At 49.5% G+C, this 22,681-nt stretch overlaps 1 protein-coding gene across 1 annotated transcript in view; it reads left to right on the plus strand.

Annotated features, from left to right (window-relative positions):
- Positions 1–22,681, plus strand: part of USP10 (ubiquitin specific peptidase 10) — a 69,022-nt gene that overhangs the window by 40,925 nt on the left and 5,416 nt on the right. Inside the window, exons 4-12 of the mRNA XM_045076380.1 lie at positions 194–1,237; positions 11,553–11,644; positions 12,168–12,277; positions 12,695–12,750; positions 12,986–13,089; positions 15,315–15,414; positions 16,158–16,335; positions 19,072–19,237; positions 22,095–22,239. Coding sequence (XP_044932315.1) covers positions 194–1,237; positions 11,553–11,644; positions 12,168–12,277; positions 12,695–12,750; positions 12,986–13,089; positions 15,315–15,414; positions 16,158–16,335; positions 19,072–19,237; positions 22,095–22,239 — 1,995 coding nt within the window. The remainder of the gene's footprint in view (positions 1–193; positions 1,238–11,552; positions 11,645–12,167; positions 12,278–12,694; positions 12,751–12,985; positions 13,090–15,314; positions 15,415–16,157; positions 16,336–19,071; positions 19,238–22,094; positions 22,240–22,681) is intronic.

The following is a 22,681-nucleotide window of genomic DNA, read 5'->3' on the forward strand; positions in this document are numbered from 1 at the left end:
AGGTTTTATAGTCACTACTTATTTTTTGCTAATTATTTGTCACAGAAATGAAATGTCATAGCTGTGTTAATTAGAAGACCGCTTTAAGGGTTTAGTTTCAAAAAGGAAATGATTAATTATAGAGACTTTTATAGTTTGCGTAACTGTGCTCTTAACTGATGCTGTATTTACTGATCGTTTTCTTTCTAAACAGGACAAGAATATCAGAGAATTGAGTTTGGTGTTAATGAAGTGATTGAGCCCAGTGGCGCTTTGCCGAGAGCCCCCAGCTACAGTATTTCCAGCACACTGAATCCTCAGGCCCCTGAGTTTATTCTCAGCTGCACAACTTCCAAAAAGACCCCTGATGACCTCGATAAAGAAGCGACCTATGGTGCCGTGGACTGCCAGTACCCAGGCTCTGCTCTTGCCCTGGATGGCAGTTCGGGCGCGGAGGTGGAGGCTTTAGAAAGCGATGGTGTTGCGGGTGGTCTTGGACAAAGGGAGCGTAAAAAGAAGAAAAAACGTCCCCCAGGATATTACAGTTACTTGAAAGATGGTGGTGAGGGTGGTCTTCCCACGGAAGCCCTTGTCAATGGCCACACCAATCCGGCGGTCCCGCACAGCGTAGGCTCAGAGGATGCGGAGTTCGTGGGCGATGTGCCCCTATCAGGGACACCCAGGACTTGTGACAGCCTTCAGGATTCCACGGACTTCGTCAGCGACGCTGTGCCTGGTGGGCCTTTCCCCGGAGCCCTCGATGGCGATGCCAGGACTGCAGGGCAGCAGCCCGAGGGCTGCCATGGGGCTGACTTGGAACAGCCCTGCCTCTCCGTGGAGGCTGGCAGGGACAGCCTGTTGAGGACAGCGGTGGCTCAGCCTTACATGGGAACTCATACTACTGAAAACCTTGGAGTTGCTAATGGACAAATACTTGAATCCTCCGGTGAGGCCTCACCTGCCAATGGAGTTGAGTTGCACACTGTGGAAAGCACGGACTCGGACCCCACTAAAGCCGAGAGCGCTTCCCCTGCTGCCGACGCCCCGGCCTCTGCGGCGGGCACCGCTCCCGCGAGCCAGCCTAAGTCATGGGCCAGTCTTTTTCATGATTCTAAGCCCTCTTCCTCCTCACCCGTGGCTTCTGTGGAAACTAAGTATTCCCCTCCTGCCACATCTCCCCTGGTCTCTGAAAAACAGATTGAAGTCAAAGAAGGGCTCGTTTCAGTTTCAGAGGATCCCGTAGCCATAAAGATCGCAGGTATAGTTCAAAAGATTGAGGTTGGAAGTGAAGGTGGGAGCAGAGCTCTGCCCTGTTGAATAAGCTTGAGGCTGTCTGGGCTGAGAAACTGTGTGCTAGAGTGTTCCTCAGAGCAGTAGTCGGTGACCAGTGTGTTAAGGGGAATTTCTCGGGAATGTCTGTGCCTTAAATGCTCTCTGTCTGGAAGGAAATGGTGCTTAAGCACAGTGCGGGCAGGTTGGGGGTCCTACCTTCACGTGAAATGAGTGCTCCGTGTCTGTCCCCAGTCGTCCTCTGTTGACAGAGTGCGTTTCCGCGTCCTTGCCTTTTGATCCAGTAATCTGCTGCAGCCGGGGGCGGAGCGCACCCGTCCCACGCGCGCCAACAGCTGCCCTGCACCTTTGCTACGTAATCCGTGACTTGGACTCCCTTGGCGCTGTTTCTTTTCTGTATTTCTTAGGGTGTAAGAAAGCATTTGGGTTTTTTCCCTTATTACTGCCTGTTTTGGATTGAGTCAATGGATTTTACTCAGCTGTAGTACACCAAGGTCAATTCTTGACAGAAAAAGAAAAACTGCAACAATTTAGGTCAGAGTTGATGCTTTGTTCTGAGTGCTCAGGCTCAGAAGTAGGACGGATTTCAGTAAAAACAGCTGCATGATGTTTTTAAGTTAAACTAGGAAGTCCGACGCGCAGGGACTGCGTGCGTGTGTTCGTGTCTCTGGAGCTGGGGTCTATCCGGTTTCACGCTGCCGGGAGATCAGCAGACAGCTCTGCAGTGTCTTGCCCCCCCTGGCGGAAGTAGAACCAGCTGTCCCAGTTAGGCTTTTTGTGAAGCCTATGGGTGTAACATTTGGAACGTCAGGGCAGTGTCTGTCCCCGGGACAAGGATCAGTTGCAGGAGCGAGCTGCCGAATGCGCGGCCCTCTACGGATGGTCGCGGTTCCATCCGCACATTCTTCTGAACAGTCGTGGTGTCTCGAGTTCTCTCAAGATGAGAAGATAATTGGCAGGCCGTGGATTCTGGGCTTCATATGTACATACGTTTTCAAGTTAGATGATTTCTTTATTACAACTTCTGGAATGTATTCATTGTAAGAGAAAGCTGTCACATGATAAGACGATAGAAACCTTTCAGTATGTTAAAAGTTTTATTTTTAAAACTCTACATGAGAAATGCATCAGTGGGATGCTTTTAAAAATGTGCATTCTAAGTTCAAAGTAATGATGGCGTTATAATAATACTTTTGTTCCTAAAAACCTCCCATTTCTAGGAAATTTTCCCAATCTTTATTTAAAATAAGAAAAACTTCATTTTAAAGGTTTTGGAACATTTTGATCCTGTGACTTGAAATATGTTTTGATACATAGTTTGCTGTGTTGTACATTTGTTAAAATCTCACCTGCTCAAGTCTGCTGTTAACCCGAACACGGCTCTGGGCCCCTTGTATTAGCGGGGAGCGCCATGCCGGGCGCGGTCAAGTCTGTTGGAGTTGAGGCAGGGCCGCCCCAGCAGGGTTACTTCCTTAATCGTAGTTTGATTAGATTAGTCCGGTTGAGAAGATGTTTTCATATTCTGAGGGAAAGTGTAGCTCTTTGTAAAACACTTGATTCTTTGAGCCTTTTTATGGGGCCTTAGACATCTGGAACGCAGCTGCCGACACTTGTGAGCGGTGCTTCCTGTGAAACCACGCGCAGCGGCACCGGCACGAAATGCCTCTTGGGATCACACACACTTGGGTCAAGTGGTGCTGCTTGGAAGTGTCCTCTTGGTCACACTGCTCTGTAGAGGTTTACTGTATAAAAATGATGAGCTGTATTCCGTTTGTTGTAAGACCTACTACCGCAGACTTCCCTTGAATGGGCATGCTTTTCAGCGTAGGCTCATTTGTTGTAAGCCATGTTGAACGGTGTGACATTCTCCTTCCAATAAAAGAGCTCTTGATTGAGGTTGGTTATCCTCAGATTAGCATAAGCATCTAACTGGTTCTAACAAGAGAGTACTTTTTGCGTTTATTATGATATTTATTAGCTTGAGAGAAAGAGGGAGAAGGGAGCAGTTTAGACATCAGCTTCTTCCGTTCTGAGTCCTTCGAGTAATACCAATAGCCACAATCGATTGTTTTTTTTTTTTTTTAAAAAGCCCAGGCTCATTTATTTTGGATGCCCACATTTCTGGATTCTCTGCCCTGTCATGAAGTCTGTGCTTCATAAATGCCACCTGATTTTTATACAACTACCAGTGAAATACAAACGAGGAAACACCTACTGTAAACAGAGAGTAAGAACCCCGTATAAGGCATTTTGAATGGAAATACAGCAGCTCGTGATGAGTTGTAGCTGCCGTTGAGTGGGTTCTGCTTTCACCTTCTTGGTGTAGACGTCAGCGTTTTGTTCCATTAGCTGTTCTTCAGAAGTGTAAGTTTGATCTGAGGAGTTGGAAGGGAAGAGCACTTGTCTGGGCATGCTCAGTGCCTTGCCCAGCCCCACAGGACGGTGGGCACCAACACAGAAACCCGCGTGGGCTCGCAGAGGGGTCCGGCTTTCAGCGTGTGGTTATTGTCCGTCTGAGAGGGAATATTTGGCACTTTTCAGTAGGAACAGCTGAACTAGGAGGCGTGAACAAGAAACTTGAAATCTCAGTAGCTTGTATTTGAAAGTGGTTGCAAAATACCAGATTTGTCCATGTTCGGGAGTAAGTTTGACAAACACGAGTAGCACAGGGATTGGCGACGCCCGCAGCTGGGGGAGCGCCTGTGGTCTTTTGTGGTGACGCATAGATCCTTGTGATGAACCTTTACTTTTTCTTGGGTTTTCACTAAGAAACATTTGTCATATCCCAAACCTGAATGTGTCAAATGCTTTCGAATCACAAATAGAGCTATTTTGTATCTTACCTTTTGGTTTTAAAATCTTATATCAGTGTTTTTTGTTTTAAAAGAGTGGAAGTCATGGTGGGCACGGGCTGAAGACCTACATGAAACGAATCAGAATTCCAGTGCAAAGAGGAGGAAGTAGACTGAGGTCTTCGACGGCTCTAAAAAATCTTCGTGAGGAGATCGAACCACCTAGTCATACCATTTATTACGAGTTTTAGTCAAAACCTACTGAATATGTGATTCTGCACAGTAGTTATATACCTAAGATTTGTTCCAGGAGAGCAGCAGAATCATGACAAGTCAGGTCTGCTCAGAAAAATGAGTTCCTGTGTCCGTATTTATAAACAAATACATACCTTGTAATTGATCATTTTTTGGTGGCTTATAAATTATATTTATACTTACCTCTTCCTTGGGAAATGATTTCTTAAATATTTTGCATTTCCTTTTCAAATTGTCCAAAATAGCAAAGGTTGTGATGATGTAGCATGCCTTCCGCTGGAGAGGTGTGGCACCTGTTTGTAGAATCCCTCCCTGCCTGTGGATGGAGAGTTTCCGTATACGTGTGCATATGTTCTTGCTGGTATTTATGATGTGTCTTTCTTCTAGAACTGAATCGAGAGCCCTCTACCTGTAAAGCTTATGTTTATCTGCAGCCAATGGACAGCGGTACATTTTGGTCACTTTGCTGTCCTCCAGCTGATTAAGTAACCAAGCTAGCTAGGATGTGTTCTTCCAAAGTGATGTAACAAAGAAAACGAAAACACTTGCAGGACATGCTGGGTAGTTGAGGAAGAGGACCAGATACTCGGTCAGTGGCATCAGAATGTTGATTACAGGTCACTTACTGGGCCTTAAGAATCGAGGAGAGTTCCTACTTTGTATTTTCATAGAACTTAAGTGGTGACATGACCTCTACATCCTAGTTTTAGCGAAACAAAATTTGATGCACAAAGTACATGTAAAAATAATCCTATCTTATATTGACTTAAAAGTTTACAATGCAAGTGTCGCCACTGAGTTTGTAAATCGTTTCTTTGGAATGATTTGTGGCAACATATGTGAGCTACTGTGTATGTCTTGAAATACGAGAAAGGCTGTTAACCACTCAGTTTTTCTGAAAGGCTGTTAACCACTCAGTTTTTCTGTACATCAGCAGATTTCATGAGAAAGTTGAATTTTAGTTTAGCCACCTAATGTTTAAACTGTAAAAAAGTGAAGACACCAGCTTCAGTTTTACGCCGTTTATGTGAAATGGAGTCATTCTGGCCTTCTGGGCCGTTCTAGTTACATTGTTCTGGGCAGCCACACCAGCCCTGTGAGAAGGGTGGGTTGAGGAGGCTGTCCTCTGCAAGGCTGCTGTGTCAGTGAATCTGAATAGTGAATTACATGATGATAATGAATTGGAAGGCGTTTGGACGAGAAGTTTGTTGCTACTGTCAGCTTCTGATCATTTGCTCTAAAAGAAGGTGAGCTAGAGAACCAGCAGTGATGTCTTTGCAGCACTGGTCAGTCTTTGAGCTTCAAGCTCAGAAGTACCGTGCCTTCTGTCCTTTGGCACCACTCTGCCTGGCCTTAATTCTTTTGACCTCGGTAAGTACAGTGCTTGTTAGACTTTAAGGTAGGAATACGGTAGTATATGGAACTAGAGCCAGGAGTGGTACCAAAACACTGAAAGCAGTTTATCACACTGGCTTGTCGCAAGTCCAGAATAACTGAGTTGTAGCAGCAGGATTCAGTAATAGTGACAGGTGACAGTGGACAAGAATTAGGATTGTGTTGTGTGTGTGTTTCACTGGGCGGCAGCTGAGCTGACTTTGTCCATGTTGGTGTCTGGCTCAGTTTATGGTTACTGAAATTCTTGAGGGGGGGAAAGGCCCAATATATACTATGTTACAAAACTAAAACTTGACATTGTTTGGATATTTGTTTCTTTTCTTTTTGCCTTTTTTTTTTTTTTAAAGATTTTATTTATTTATTTGACAGAGATCACAAGTAAGCAGAGAAGCAGGCAGAGAGAGGAAGGGAAGCAGGCTCCCTGCTGAGCAGAGAGCCCGATGTGATGCGGGGCTTGATCCCAGGATCCTGAGATCGTGACCTGAGCCGAAGGCAGAGGCTTTAACCGATGAGCCACGCAGGCACCCCTGGATATTTGTTTCTTAAGAGAACATCATAGATAAATTTAATTTTTTACATGCTTTCATATCTTTTGAAGTATATTCTGTATATTCACAAAATGTTCAGTACTTAATTTTAAGTAATTTAACTTCTTAGAGTACTGAAAATTGTTGGTTCACTTAAAGTTTTCCATAAATTTCCTTTCTCTTCCTTTTCCCATCTACATCAGTTTTTCCCCCCTTGATTTATTTATTTTAGAGGGAGGGAGTGGGTGTAGAGGGAGCGGGCTGGGGAGGGGGATGTCCTCAAGCAGACTCCACCCTGAGCGCGGAGCCCAAGGTGGGATTTGATGTGGCGCTCGATCCCAGGACCTTGTGATCACGACCTGAGCTGAAATCAAGAGCACGATGCTTAACCTACTGAGCCACCCAAGCACCCCAGTTTTTTATTTTCTGGTAAGGATAATCGGAGCCTGTGATGAGCTGGCTGTCCTGCTGGGTGTTCTCTACACTCCTGTTACAGGATTTGGTGTCTTCACTGCAGCCGGGCCTGGTGCGGCTCGTCGGCTCTGTTACGGGGAGGGGTGAGGTCTTCTGTTTCAGTTGCAAAATGAAGTGGCAGAGCCAGGCTTTTACACCTGGTTGTCTGGTTTGTCTTCTGGGCTCCTGTCTCCTTCACAGGGACACTGCAGGCTTTGTGAACAGGTGATAGCATGACCTTCAGAGTCTGCTGGGCCATTTCTGATAAGCACGAATGGAGTCATTTACCATAACCAAGACCTTTAGTCTCCAGATGTTTAAGGCACCCTCTGTACTCTTAGTAAGTACTTTGTGTGGGCCACCCACTATCTCGGTCAGTGAGTTGTGATCAGCTTTGTCATAAGTGTTGTCTAAAGAATAAGATAGGGCAGTTACAGATGTCTACTCCTAGTAGCAGAAAAAGCAGTCATCATTTGCAGAGGGGGTTGGGGGCCAGTAGGAGATGTGCTGGAACCTGGGGACGGCAGGATGAGGTTGGGGCAGCGAAGGCCTGGAAGTTATGTTACCTGGCGAGGGAGGACTCAGCAGAGTAGTGAGCATTGTGAGGGAGTCATCTGGAAGGAGCTGCACACCTCTGATACAAGGTGGCGTCCGCGGTGCCTGCTGCCACAGAGAAGGGCTGGGGCTTGCTCTGGGTGCCTTCAGGGAAGGCTGCTTCCATTCCAGGCTGGCTGTCTTTGAGAGTGGTGTTGGGCTCGTGGAAGGCACGAGCGACAGAGTGATACTCTATTTTAGCTTACGTAAGACTTGCCAGTGGAGAGAAAGGTTTTCTAGAACAGCAGCATAACTATTAAGGAAAATCTAGATTGTTCACTCTTTTTTCTCAGTATAGAGGAGTCTATAAAGATACTAACTTTCAAATTTATACCAGAGACTTTTTTCCCCCCCATAGATTTAGGTATTTCAGAGAGGGAAAGAGTGGACAGAGGGAGGAGCAGAGGGGAAGAGAAAATCTCAAGCAGACTCCCCACCGAGCAAGGAGCCGGAAGTGGGGCTTGGTCCCCGGGACCCCGAGATGGCGAGCAGAGGTGAAGTCAAGGCTTGGCCTCTGCTCCGGTGGAGCCCCGGGTGCCCCCTGACTGGAGGCTCTTCCGAAGAGTGTTAAAAGCTTGAGGCTCGTTCAGTAATTCTCTGATAAACATCCTGGTGTCATTTTGTTGCACATAACGTGTCTGAGGTTTGCCGTGTTCCTTCTGTGCACGGATGGCTGTTCGGAACTTGCAATTGTTACGTGCAGTTACGGAGCACACCGCTAGGTGATGCTGAGAGCCATGAGTTGAACATTGTAGAAGCCGAACGGCAAAACTGGCGTTTTCCTGTCTGTCCCCTAAAATAAGTGAACCAGAAGCGATGGCCAGAAGCTGGCATTGCTTCAAGGGAAGGGTTGATGCAGAAACTGAAGGTTTCTGTCCAACCGGTACACCTGCTTTCCAGATGAGTGGTGGGCGGAAGTCCACTGCCGGCCAGTTTGCAGTCGGACTCGCTCTCCGTGTCCCTAGCCTTGAGCGCTTCACCCTGCAGCGGGCGCTTGCTCTGGGCACGTGGCTCGGCAGCCAGGGGAAGAGAGGCGCCTTCTGAGGGGCGTCGACTACTTAGTTCTTGATGTTTTGCACCTGTTTCCCTCTCGAGAGTGGCGGCCTTGTCATAAGTTCCTTTTTTAAAAATTTCGTAAGATATGAATTAAAAGCAATTTGACCAGCTATAAACATGCTTTTGAATCTGTTGAGAGAGTTAACATGGGAGGGCAGTTTCAGGTCTTCTATTTCAGTCCCTGGTCATTTTCTTTCCATTCTCCTTCAGTGTCTGTACTAACAGGGATTACTGTCACTAAGCTACTCCCTGCTGTCCTCTCCCCCTGGTCTCTGCCCTTGCCCTCACCCTAGATGATGTTGCCTGTGTCCTTATTATCAGAGGAAACTGAGGTTCCTGTACCTTGTCTTTCCCCACCATAAACTGGCGAGTCTGCCCTTTCTAGCTGCTTTCCCCCAACAGCCCTGGGAGCCTCTCAGGGACCCCATTGGGTCTCACAGGCTTCTGGCAGCAGCTCCACTGTGCACTCCCTCTTCGGAGCCCTGGAACCTGCTTTCACCTCCACAGCGAACTCAAACTGCCCTGCCTTGTGGAGGGCGCTGCGTGCTCTTCCTGGCTGCTGCTGCCGCGTGCCTGGTGCTTAGGACGCCGCTCCGACACATCACTCCTCTTGAGGGCACAGCGCCAGCCCCGAGCTTCGGGCCCGTGTGTGTGTGTCTGTGCGCGTGGGCATGTGTGTGCGCACGTAGATCTGTTGCTTGCTGCTCTGTGGATGTAAGTACACTGTTGACTGGTGTAGTCTGGGTACCTCTTACCAGCACCTCTGAACTAAACTTGTGATCACATCACTGTACGAAGCAAAAAGAAACCTACCCCTCCGGGTGGAAGGCGCCATCCCCCAGCCAGGGCCCTTGTGTCAGCTGCTGTTTGCTGTCATTGGCCCCTGGCCCCCTCACGGTGTCTCATGGTTTCTCCAGTCTGGGGGTTGGGCTGACCATCCCCTCCACTGGCCCCCTTCAGCTTAGCCTGCACTGGCTTTTCCCTTGTTCAGTGTCCACAAGCTCTCCTGCCACAGGGCTGCCTCCTAGTCACCCCTGGGCTTCCTGTACCCGGCGCCCAGGCAGGGTTCTTCGAACCACAGCGGGTCATTGAACAGAGGCCCTTGTGGCAGGAGAGGTTGATTTGGAATCTTACGGTTCTGTAAAGACATAGTGTGACTGTTGGTGGGTAGAACGTGCTATGGCAGAGAGCCGCAGGGCCGTGCCAGAGTATCCATTTGGGATTGATGCTTATTTGAAAATGCACAGATTTTATTTTTGTGGAGTAATTATATCAAAATAATTGCCAGTCTGTGGCACACGCTAGAGAGTATGGACTGTTGTGAAAACATGCATCAAAGACAAATGGACAGCTCCATTGTCCATGGGCGGTCTCAAGCCCGTGGGGTAAGTTAGCACGGGAACCTTTTAATGAAAGGTTTGTCGAGCGGAGCCCCTGGGTCATGTCTGCTCAGGGACACAGCCTGTACCACGTCCCTAACCCTCTGGACCTCTGTTCTCACGTGTAGAGTGGGTAGGAGGATAACCATGTCTCCTTGCAAGGGTTGTGGGACGGTTATGAACAGTGCAGCTGAGGCCCCCAGCACAGTGTCCACTGCGCCCGGCACTGCCTTTGCTGGGGGCCCTCCTGTGGTGCTCGTAGTTCAGGTCTAACTGACGTGGTCCACACTGAAGCCCGGTGCTGTGCCTGTAGTAGGAGGGAGACAAGAGCTTTGTAAGCCCAGACTAATTGAATAGATCCCACCGGGTTTCTTGAGCCTGTAATGCTTTACTTTTTATAAAGGGGAAAGTTACTCTGTGTGCTTCCTCAGAGGAAGACTGGCACTTACTCTCAATGGAGAGAGGGAGAGTGTGTGTGTGTGTGTGTGTGTCTGTCTGTGCTGGTGTGGACATTAGAATTTTGCAAATTAAATTCTTCAGTTAATGCTTAAGTCAGACCTCCTGGTCCAACTGCATTTTAGAATTGAAAAGCTGCTTTTGTTTGAGTGATGCCTTGGATGGATGTCGGCAGCAGATGTACACGTACTTATTTCTTTCTTTTCTGGTACACAATTTAAAAGTGAAGGGAGGCAGCGTGCGGTGGCCACAGATCACGGACTTCAGGCCCCGGCTGCACTGCCTAGCTCCTGAGTGCCCACAGGCCAGCTGGGTGATGCTTTCTTGCTGGCGAGAGGGGGTCGGGGTGTTCTGGATGGCTGAGGGTCAAGTGCGCTGTTAACAAGTTTAAGTTGTAAAGCACTGAGTGTAGAAGGTTTCCATAACTTACAGCTGTCACAGGTACAAGATTCTTTTTTTTTTTTAAAGATTTTATTTATTTATTTATTTATTTGACACAGAGAAAGAGAGAGAGAGATCAAAGTAGACGGAGAGGCAGGCAGAGAGAGAGGGGGGCGGGAAGCAGGCTCCCCGCTGAGCAGAGAGCCCGATGCGGGACTCGATCCCAGGACCCTGAGATCATGACCTGAGCCGAAGGCAGAGGCTTAACCCACTGAGCCACCTAGGCGCTCCTGGTACAAGATTCTTAATGGGACATAGGGAGACTTTGTCTTGTTTTAAAGCATTTCTGGGGAAGAAAATTGAAAGCATTTAATGAAGTGTTAAAGCGTTATATGAAGGTGGTATTCACATCTGTCCGAAGGTGGAAAAGAGGTATGTGAGAGGAGGAAACTGAGCATAATGTGTTTCTGAGTGGAGTAAGGGCGTTCCGGCACCCCAAACATTCCAGAAATTGGAATTCTAATGAAAAATACAGTTTAGTTATTATGAGACAGTCATCCTGGAAAGGAGTATTGTCCATCACTGAGTGGTGGATCACCCACTGTGGTGTGTTGGGGGCCCCCCTGCCGGCTGAGGCTCGGGTTCGGTCCGTGGGCTCCTCGGTAGCGGTGTTAGCAAGGCCTGCCTCAGCCCGGGGTGCGGGGGAGAAGCCGGTCTCTCGGGTCTCTGTCCCCTCTGTCACCGTGTATCTCAGCCTCTTCTGCTATTTGTTAAATGAGTTGTGTTCCCCGGTTCCGTTCCCACAGAAAGACGAACGAGTGTTGGTGTTCCCTGGGGGGAGATACTCAAAGAACTGTTTGACCCTTACCTGGCGTACGTGGTGTGGGACAGCACGCAGCTCCCACGCGGCTCTAACACTCGCCAGCCATCGAGCGTTTATTCCATGTGTCCACTCGACGCCACTAACCTCTTCGATGTGCTTCTTCATCTTTCAGAGTTACTGGAGAATGTAACCCTGATACATAAGCCAGTGTCATTGCAACCCCGTGGGCTGATCAATAAAGGAAACTGGTGCTACATTAATGCCGTATCCTTCTCAAGTGCCGTCCCTGGGGCCGGCCGGCCGCGCCCGGCTCTCCCCTGCGCCTTTGCTCCGTGCGGCTGCCTCGGGGCCTCTCCCTGAAAGTTTGAGTCCAAAGACTTCGTTCCTTGCTCAGTCCACCTACCTTGCTTATAAAGTTATTCCTGACCCCCCGAAAGATGATTTGTTGACTGGTGAGTGACAGAATCAGGCGACTCTGATTTTCACTAGCATGGCCCTGACTGATGGGTCAGCGTGTCCACTTAAAATCAGAAATGTTGTTTTAATTGATTTATCTTGGTCGAATCCAGTTTTTGTATGTAAATGCTGATTGCAGAGTAATCCCTTCCGTGGAAATCCCAAGACGGTCATCCTCATGGCCATTTGGCGTGTCCCTTTTTATGTTCACGTGTGTAAGTTTGCAGCGCCCTTGGCTGACTCAGTGCTACCTGCTTTGGGTGAGATGCACTTTTTAGCAATGTGGAGTGTCTGTTGCATTTCCTTTACACTTCCTTACTGCCGGTACCAGACACTGCAGGCGCTGGTTGCTTGCCCTCCGATGTATCACCTGATGAAGTTCATTCCTCTCTATTCAAAAGTGCAAAGGCCTTGTACGTCGACACCCATGATAGATAGCTTGTAAGTAAGGTGCTGACAAGTGTGTCAAGGGCTGGGGTTTTTGCCTCTGGTAATTCTAATTCAAATAGTTTAGCAGGTTCTTAATTTTTTGCAAATGAGTCCTATGATTTTATTATTATTATTTTTAAATGTACTGTTCATGTTTTTATGTGGAAGTTAACCATCAGGGGAACTGGAGCCTTGTTTTCCTGCGTTCCTCAGATGTTACCCAAGTGTAGTGTTTACCAGTGTAACGTGAACTAGATCAAGACCTTACAGAGAAAAGACTGAAGAACTCACCAGCGATTATAGCATTGGTTACTTAGTATTTGCCATCTTCATACTAAAATGTTCTGCTTAGCCATTGAGGCTCTTTAGTAAAAGTATGTTTTTTTTTTTTTTAAATGTACTAAACTTTTGTTTCCCCCGTGTTTATAGTGTTCGGCTAATGAATGAGTTTACTAATATGCCAGTACCTCCAAAACCCAGACAAGGTGAGTAAAAATGAGGTCTTCTGATGCCCATTACATACGGACAGTTAGGAGGTCTGATGACTGAATGTCATAAATTCAGTCTTGTTGGAAAGAAAATATATTTAAAATGCAGATGCTACACCTGTGCTCTTCTTGGTGCTGTGTGAGGGCGGAGGGGGAGTTCTGACGCTGCTGCTTTTGAGCATTTGAAGACTCCATTTTCGTTACAAAAATCTGTGTCCTGTTTCCATTGCAGCTCTTGGGGATAAAATCGTGAGAGATATCCGCCCGGGAGCTGCTTTTGAACCTACGTATATTTACAGACTTCTGACGGTCATCAAGTCGAGCCTGTCTGAAAAGGTTGGCACTGCTCTCTCGTAGCCAGTAGAAAGTTCGCCCCGTGCTCTGGTCGCGGCTGCACTGCTGCTGTTCAGTGCCCTTGGCACATTGTCAGTGCTGGGGGTCGGGGGCTTCCATAGATCTCAGATTGTTAGGGAGTTGCTTGCTTGATTGAATATTAAAAAATACGATCACCATGATCAGAGCCGGCTCATACATCGTTTTCGGTGCACCGAGTACTCCTGTACGTTCCTTCTGCACGTGAGCTTACTCAGGCCGGTGAGTGGCGCTTGCCTCCTTGTTGCGGTGGAGAAAAGGGAGATCCTTGTCCGAGGTCACACAGCTCCTGCGTGCAGGGCCTGGTATCACAGTCCGCTCCTTGAACGCTGCTCTGCCTCTTACACGGAGCTTGGTGATGGGGCCTGGAATGACGGCGGCCTTCAGCAGAGCTGAAAACATCCTCACGTGTTTTTAGCAGTTCCTTGTCTCCTGTCGAGATGTTTAATCATGCGCTTTGCTCCTGAAGCAATGGGACCAGGGGCCGAGGAGGTCTTGAGTAGAGTTTGATGTGGGTCATTATAAGCATTTGAAGTGATGCTTAGGGAAATTATTTAGAAAGAAAAATCATCTGAATAATTCCACTAAAGCTGAGTAAAGCAATATGAAGCTTCTTATTCTGGAGAAGGGTGACTGGCCAGGACAGGGTAGCTGGATCCCACTGGGGACACTTTACTGCTCCTCTCGTAGCTGTCAGCTCGGAATTTACACTTTCAGGTAGAAATGTACAGAATGGTGGGAATGCAGAAATGGATTAGACTGTGCCCTTCAAACAGCTGACCGTCCAGTAGGGGAATTAGATCCAAGAAAATAGGCTAGCAAGAGAAGTACTAAGATGAATGTGCACACCGGTGCTCTGGAAGCCAGAGGGCGGCCGTCCACTCGGGCGGAGGTAGAGGGGAAGCAGCGCATCTCAGGGGGCACCCTGCTCGGAAGTTCTGCTGGCGGACAGAGGTGTCTTTCAGTGTTACATGAATACTGGCTCTGTTCTGTCGGCTCCGCCACACCACCCCCAGGTCGGTGATGGGATGGAAGCACTCATAGGACTCAGAAGCTGTAACTCACAGGGTTTAGTCCAGTGCAGGGACACAAAAGTGACATCAGACGTCCGCGAGAGACCTTGAGACTCCTCTCGTGGTGTGTCAGGAGAACGTACTTAATTTCTCAGCATCAGCGTGTGACAGCACGTAGAAAATGTCTGCTATGGAAGCGCATCGGAGACTCAGTGCCCCGAGGCTTTACCAAGGACTGGTCTGGAATTCCAGATTCGCAGAGGGGAAGCAGGTGTGCGCCCCTAAACCACACTGTGCGATTTCGGCACAGTCTCTTTTTCATTTCTTGAAATGAGGGGGGACCCCCCCCCAGATCCAGGTACCCAGATGCCAACCAAAGACCATCCTAGCAAGCGGACCTCTCCACGAACAGCTGCCTCGAGCCTGCTGTGTCTGCTCTTTCTGCATCTTGAGCGAGCCAGTGTCTGCCCTTTCCCACACGCAGAGCGCCCTCCACTCCTAAGAGCTGCTCTCGTCGAGAGCTACAGCTCTGTGTGGAGCAGACAGATGTGCCTGGAGGCGGCAGGAGGACTTTGAAAATCTTGGAACATGTGGTTATTCTCCAAAGAGTGAAATGGGAACTAATCCTGAGATCGTAAGACGAGTCCGTGACTGCTGTGTGACTCATCTCTGAAAGATTCTGCTGGGGTGTGTGTGTACAGCCGTTAGCTAAATCTTTGTCTCAGTAGCGCTTTTCACCTATAATTTGGGTCCTTTCCCCTATAGTTGCCCATCATCAAAAATAGAAGGAGACACACAGGGCTGTTCTCCACAACCCCCGGTGTGACTTAGGCCCTGGACCTCTGTTCCTGGTCTTCTGTTTCATGTCAGCAAAAGAGCAACTGTTAAGTGACTGTTTTTTGTCATAAAGGCAGCACATATTTATTGTAGAAAATTTCAGAAATACGAAAAGATAAAATTCCTGCTCATTCTGTACTCAGACAGAAGGATGGGTTTGATCCCCCACCCCCACCCCCCGTTCGTCTCCGCCTGCCTGTTCAGTGGTCCGAAGCGGAGCTCCGCTTCGCATCCAGTCTTGTTGGAAAGTTCCGAGGAGACCTGTGCATGTATAACGATCCCTGCAGTCCTTGTGTGGGGACCGGTTAAAATTAATGTGCTCACATCTGGCCTTTTCAGGGTCGACAAGAAGATGCTGAGGAGTACTTAGGCTTCATTCTAAATGGACTTCATGAGGAAATGCTGAACCTCAAGAAACTCCTGTCACCAAATAACGAAAGTAGGTCATGGTCTGTTTGCCACAAACCTGTGAGGACCTTTCCTTAAGAATTCCCCTTGAACGCTTGTCACCTGCCCAAGTGGTACTTTGTTCCCCCCCATGTCTGTGACCCTTGGGTGTCCCTTTATCACTAGGGCGAGTCTGATGGTCTTTACATTGCTTATAAGACCATTGAGATTGTTCTATTTGGATAAATTAAAATATATCCAGAAGCTCTGCTTTTTTCCCTTCAACTCTTTACTGAGGAAAGTTATGACACCTTCAGAAGAGCTGGGAGAGGAGTTGGTGAACACTGTCGAGGCGCTGGCCCTGGCCCTGCTGACGTGCTGTCATGCGTCCTTCCTGTCTGCCCCACGCACTGCACGTGGCGCCCTGAGTGACACACATTGGGTTGCGGATACCAGCGTAGTTCGCCCCTAAATGCCAGAGCATGGTTCTTGCGGGAGGAGGGTGCTCTCCGTGTGACCAGAGCCCCTTCCCGAGCTAGGAGGACTGGCCGCAGTGACCCAGGAATGCCCACTTTCCAGTCTGCCCTCGGATTTCTCAGGTGCGCTGTCCTTGGCGGTTCCTGCACACAGGGGTCCGGCGGGCGGACACGTTGTATTTATTCTTAATGTCGGACACACCCTGACTTCACTTTTAAAGCTAACTCTGTGCGGGCAGCTTCTGTAGGACCTTTCTTTAAAAACGTTTTTGCTGTTACTGTTGCTAGTGGTAGCTTAAGCAGACTGTCTCCTTTTCAGAACTCCCTGTTTCCAACGGACCCAAAAGCCACTCAGTGAATGAAGACGAGCAGGAAGAGCCCGGCGAAGGGAGTGAGGACGAGTGGGAGCAAGTGGGCCCCAGAAATAAGACTTCAGTCACTCGCCAGGCGGAGTTTGTGCAGACCCCAATCACTGGCATTTTTGGGGGACACATCAGGTTTATTATGCTTTTATGGAATACTTTAGTGCTTGCCTGCTTGCCTTTTCCAGGGTTTTGCTGCGATAAGACGTGTCCGAGAAAGTCTGGACTCGATGGCTTGCCTTTATGCCCCTGTGCCCGCTCTGTTCCCAGACTTCCCTGTGCTTCCCTGCTCTCGTCCCACATGGCGGTTCGGCACAGGGCGCCGGTCCCTGGGCCCGGCGGCCGCCCTGACTCCTGACACCCCCCCCACCCCCCCGCTCCCCGAGCACCGCTCGCCCTGAGCGAGCTGCACTCCGCTAGGTAGAACGAGCAGGACTTGCTAATGGAAACACATGTTTCGTTAAGAGAAGACATTCTTGTGTCTGCTGGAGAGTATCAGGCGCCTGAACCAAGTGAGCTAGAAAGGTGAAGGAGACACTCTGGGCACCTGGGGCCTCCTGGAAGTGCCTGGGCCCCCCGCCTTCCCCAGTTCCCGTCAGCCAGCCGCTCGCTGCTCTTTCATGACGTCCTTCTAGAAGGCTTCCATTTGATCGCGTTAGAGCCGTTCAGGACCACTGTGATGTGGGACTCACGAGCATGGGGGCCGTCTCCAAGGAGGTTAGTCATCCAGAGTCCCAAAGGGCCTCGTCAGAGTGGGATTTCCTCTCGAAAGGCCTCATGTTATATCCCACAAGGGCGGTTTTTTAGTGAGACTCAGCCTTGGCTTATCCCAAATGCTCTGTATCCAAAAGAAGTAACGCCCTTCCCAAGGCATGGAAACTTCCAGCAGGCTGGTAAAACCTCAGCATGTCCGTGAGCTTCTTCTCAAGCCCGTCAGCGCTGCAGTGTCGGGCGGGATTCCGAAGCCGGTCCCCCCGAACGAGTCATTTCTGAGCGCTTCTCTGTGGCTACTGCCTGCCGACCCCTTTGTGTTCTGGAGTCTCCCCACATGAGCCTCTTGCGGTCAGGGTGTGCTCTGGGGAAACGCCCAGCCTCTCACTGCTGCCGCTGGAACTTGTTTTTGCAGGATGTGATTCCTTGGCCTGGACCATTTGGGGAGGGGAAGCAGGGATGCAAGTCAGGCGACAGCAGTGAGGGCAGGCTGGCTGTGTCCTTAGCTCGCGGGGAGCTCTCTCACGCTGGCATTCTTGGGCCGGTCCCTTAGGGATGGGAGAGAGGGTGAGGGAACAGCCCGGTGGGGAGGACGGCGGCACCAGGTCTGCGCAGAGGGAGAGCATCAAAACTCTGAGGCCACTGAGGCCAGCATTCCCAAAGAGCCCACACTTGTTTGAGAATAACTGGTGGGAAAAACCAGAGTCCACTTTGTAGAAATTTCTAGCTTGGCCTGCATGGCTCTGCCAGGCCTCTGGCCTCGGGGTGGTCTTTTTATGTTGAAATTGGTTGTTGACATTTTTGAGAAACAATGAAGATAGGAATTATTTTTTATAAGTTAGGATACTTCTTTCCTGTGTGAAGTAGTAGTTAGTCCCATGAAGTGTGCTTCCTTGTTCAGACAGCTGGACGGTGGAGGTCTTTTTTGTTTTGTTTTGTTTTAATTTCACCGTCTTTGGGTGTGTGTTCACGGCCCTCTGCAAAACCAGCTCCTTTCCTCACCTTTCCCCTCAGGCCACATCAGTAAAAGTCTAAGCCATTGGAGTTAGGAGGGCCGCCTCTTGATTACTCCACCAGTTTGGGTTTTTTTAAAAAATTTTATTTATTTATTTGACAGAGACAGTGAGAGAGGGAACACAAGCAGGGGGAGTGGGAGAGGGAGAAGCAGGCCCCCCGCAGAGCAGAGAGCCCAGTACAGGGCTCAGTTCCAGGACCCTGGGATCATGACCCGAGCCGAAGGCAGATGCTTAACGACTGAGCCACCCAGGCGCCCCCCCCCCCACCAGTTTTTACCTCCCGCTGCTCTCGGAGCCGGGAGGGGGCCGCTGCTCCCCAGTGGCACCCTGGAAGGGAGGGGGCGTCGAGGTGTGTCCCAGCGCCGCTCTTGCGCCGCTCTTCAGCAGTGTGGCACGGGCACGGGGGCCCTTTAGCCGGCTCTTCACGGAATCTGCCCCCTAAAGCCTCAGTACCCACGCACGCCCGTTTGATCCCGTCCGTGAACTAGGTCACTCAGACTGCAGAAATGGAATTCCTTGTTGCGCTCCTGGAATGTAACTTGCCAGGGCTGAGAGATGGGCCGAGCATAAGTTGTACTCAGAAAACTTAGAAAAAGAAAAATGAAAAAACCAGCTAAGAAAACAAAGTTGAATTGGCAGCCTTCTTCTTGAGGTTGGGGGGTAGCCTTGTTTCCTGGAGTGTTCACTCCTCTCCTGGTAGGGGGGAAACGCCATTAAAAATATTCTGTTTGCGTTGGGGTTTCCTCTATTTTATTGGAACGGGCGATGATACGATGAGAAAACAGAGAGTGTGAGCATTTTGAGGCCCCGGCAGGAGAGGCGCATTTTCTGGCTGGTGCGTTCGGTAAAGTGTGGAGTGGACGGGCAGGAATTCGGAAGATGAGCGTGTTTTCTTCCCGCCTGCTTGTGCAGGGACAATGGTCACCCTGCGGGTGGCAGCTGGAAACAATCAGGAGGTGGTGTTCAGCAGGATTATTTCCAAATTCAGTAAATTTTTGGCTTTTCTGTTCTCTCTGGTCTTCTAAAGATGACACTGAGCGATTTCGTTTTCAGTTAACGTGTCTTCTCCTGCTGGCTTGCCTTACCGGAGAGCGGGGCAGAGCGGTGACACTTACAGTCTTCTGTTTCTGTCTCTGCCTCTCAGGTCTGTGGTTTACCAGCAGAGCTCAAAGGAGTCGGCCACTTTGCAGCCTTTCTTCACCCTGCAGCTGGACATCCAGTCTGACAGGATCCGGACGGTCCAGGATGCGTTGGAGAGCTTGGTGGCAAGAGAGTCTGTCCAGGGTTATACCACAAAAACCAAACAAGAGGTATACTCCTAGTTGATCTCGAATGTTGTGCTGAGGCTCCCTGGTGCGGTGGAAAGAGTCCAGAAGTGGGAGGGCAGAGAAGTGCCTTTGCATTCCGCCTCTTAACCCTGGTGCTTAACTGGTTTGGATTGGAAGTTTCCACATTTTTGGAATGAAATGGTCGAGGCAGATGCTCCCGGCAGCCTCCTTTACCTCGAAACCATGTATCCCAAGGTAGTGGCCGCTTGGATTGTTTGTCTTGAGCTACTTTTAATTTTCTGATCGTCGAATTACGATGGGGTAAAAATCAGTACCACCTCTCACAGAGGCCGCACAGCTTCTTTACATCCCTGACGCCAGAGAGCAGTTCCACAAGATCAGTTAGGGGAGGAAGGAGACTCCAAACCTGTCTATTTTTCATTTGCTTGTAGGTCTTCAGGGACATCGACAAATAGAAAGTAGCTCTTTTCTTGTCTGTTAGTCTTTCATTTGATCTGAAAAGGACAGAAGCCCGAGTCCTTTAGTTTTCAGGCGTCAAGGGAAGCAGATAGCTTCATGGGGTGTACTTGTTGGCCAAGGCAGGAGAGGGCGAGAATATTCTGGTCTCAGAGAGCTTACTGGTTCCTGGGGTCCAAATGTACAGCTGCCGCCTGTTGTCCATGCGGCGGTCGAGGGGGTCTTCTCCTTTGCTGAGGCGATGCCTGTGAATGTGGAAAAACATACGGGGGAGGGGACCACAGGCTAGCTGGGGGCAGCGCTCACCTGCACAGTCCCTCGCGTCCCTGGGGAGCCTGCTGTGAGCAGACTCTGTGGTGGCCGAAGGGGCAGGAAGAGTAGACACTGCCAGCACCTCGCCGAGCTTGCTGGGCCTCCCGGGCCGGGCAGCCCGCGCTGGGGAGCCGAGCGGAGGCGGGCTGGAGACCTGCGGTCATCTGGGGCCTCCTGCTTAGACTGACGAACCCATGCTCTTGGGGATCCACACAGAGTTAGGCCTAACCCTCCACCACGTTTTCTGACTTGCTTCTTCCCACGGGTGATTTTATTTAAAAAATACAAGTGGTAGGAGCGAGAGACAGAATCTTGGCACTTGTCTTAAGTGAATAAGCGGAGTCTGGCGGTGGAACTTAATGAGAAAGTGGGTATTTGTTTTCGGGGAGGTTGGTTGGTGTGGCTGAGTTGCGCGCTTGGCTCATTCTGTGGCAGCTGCGGCTGCGGAGGTGGCGTCACTGTCCCCGTGGCTCTCTTCTTGCTGGCTGTCCTCTGGCTACCCGTGGAGATTGGTGGGCGCTCATCCCGCTGGCGGTTTCCTGCCTTTCCCCGGGCTGCCAGGAAAGCCCCCTCGCCGGTGCTTTTCCTCTCTTGCTCCTGCTCCAGTTAGCTGTGGGCTTGCGGAGGGTGCCGACGAGATGGGGGGGGGGGCGGGAGGGAACGGGGCTTGTTCTGGATGGCAGGTGGAGGAAGGATGCAGGCAGAAGAGGCATTCCGGAGAGCCGTGAGGAAGGAAATGGAACCGCTCAGTCGCAGCTCTTCGGTGGTGGTGTGTTACCAGACCAGAGCAAGAACACCCAGACAGCAAATGGTTGAGAAAGGAAGATTTCAGACAGTTCCTATGCGGTGGGGATATTTGGAGAGAGCAAGTATCACATGTTCTGGAATGTGATTTCTTTAAACTTTAGTATTTTATATTTTAAGGTCACAAGGTTTTTTGCTGTGGGAGCACATGATGAAGGTCGATGGGAAACTATGGTTATATAAACTACTTGCTGTATAGAAAAGATCTGGTTTTCTTGGGTGAAGAAAAGTTTGTCTCAGTTTGTCTGGAAACCCAAAACATAGGCAAAAATTTCAGATTAGTTACTTAATGAATTGCCTGAAAGCTAGAGGTTCTAATCCTGGGTCACCAGCACTTACAAGCATCCCGGAGACACTTTTGTCCCAACTCTTCGGTTCACAGATAAGGAAGCTGGAGTCCACTCGGCAGAACCCCGGTTTCTGACTGTTGAGCTGTAGCCACACTTGTCCATCATTCACATGTTTTGTTGGGTGTGGAGACACCAGGATGCAGACACACGTTGGCACTCTGGAGGCACATTGGGTGGTCCCACAGCAGGGATCGGAGTCTGGGTGGGAAGCCAGGTGCCCATTCAGACACGGCCACCCGGATACGAATGTGGTCTTCTGAGCACTTCCTTGGTTTCTCATCTATGTTTTTATCTTTTGGATCGTGATGCAAACAAATTTCTGCCAGAAGTGTTCTTCATGTAAACACAGGAAGCATCAAAGGGTTTATAGGTACAAAAAACAATAAATAAGAGGAATAAGAATGGTTCGTGAGGACGCATTTTAATGAAAAGCAGCATTTGCTAGACCTGCAAAAGCATGTAAGGAGCATATAAATTGATAAAACTGGCACTTGTAAAATTAATGGTTAGAATAGATGGCTTTTGGGGTATTGGGAAACACCCTGGCCTCACTTTGATGACTGGTGTGGGACTTGCTAGAAAGCGTGTTAGTGCATACATAATGCAGAGTTCTGCTGCAACGTTTGCTTTTCAGTTTCTGTGCCTGTGCGTCGTGACCGTCACAGAGCAGGGCTTCTGAGGGGGGAGTTCACACGTGGACTCTCGAAGCCATGGGGTCTTCTGCGGTTGTGTTCACAGGATGGTGGCCTTTCTGTACGAGGAATATCAGCTCTCAGAAGGCCTCTTAGCCGAGTGTTAGATGTTGAGAAGCTCCCTCCACCCAGCAACGGCCGAGCGGTGCTGTCCTGGACCCCCAGGCCACGGGCTCTTGGTGGGGGGGGGGTCCTTGTGTGATGGACGTGCGTCTGCTGCTGCGTGAAGTAAGGCGCGGGGTCCTGCTCTGCTTTGTGCCTCAGGTGGAGATAAGTCGGAGAGTGACTCTGGAGAAGCTCCCTCCTGTTCTGGTGCTGCATCTCAAGCGGTTTGTTTACGAGAAGACGGGGGGATGCCAGAAGCTCGTCAAGAACATTGACTACCCTGTGGACTTGGAGATCAGTAAAGGTAACAAACACGGAAGGCAGGAGGGTTCGTGGTGACACCTGTCGGGGAGTCCGTGAGCTCGATGCTTGGCATTTCGGTCTACTTCTGAGAACAAGGAAGTTCTCGTGACTTTCTGGTTTTCAGTTTCTCGGCTTACCACAGATTTTTGTCTTATAACTGGCACCAAAGAAGCTCTTGAAAAATAAAGGCAAAGATGAAGAAACCATATACTCTTACTAGATCAGAAGAATAGAGATTCTGTCCGTCAAAATGAGCATTGTTTTTCTAGAAAGTTTTATGGATGAGTGGTACAAAATCGTTTTCTTTACACTAAGTGTTAACAACTGCCCAGCCCAGCCTGGTGAAAGGGGCTTTTTCAGTGAAGTGAGACAGGGTTGTCCATAGGCCCCTGGGGATTCCTCCGACCTCTGGTTGCAATGACACTGGGTCAGGTTTGTGGCTT

The sequence above is a fragment of the Mustela putorius genome, unplaced genomic scaffold (genome assembly GCF_011764305.1).
Source record: "Mustela putorius furo isolate JIRA1106 unplaced genomic scaffold, ASM1176430v1.1 tig00000174_pilon_pilon_pilon, whole genome shotgun sequence".
NCBI lineage: Eukaryota > Metazoa > Chordata > Mammalia > Carnivora > Mustelidae > Mustela > Mustela putorius.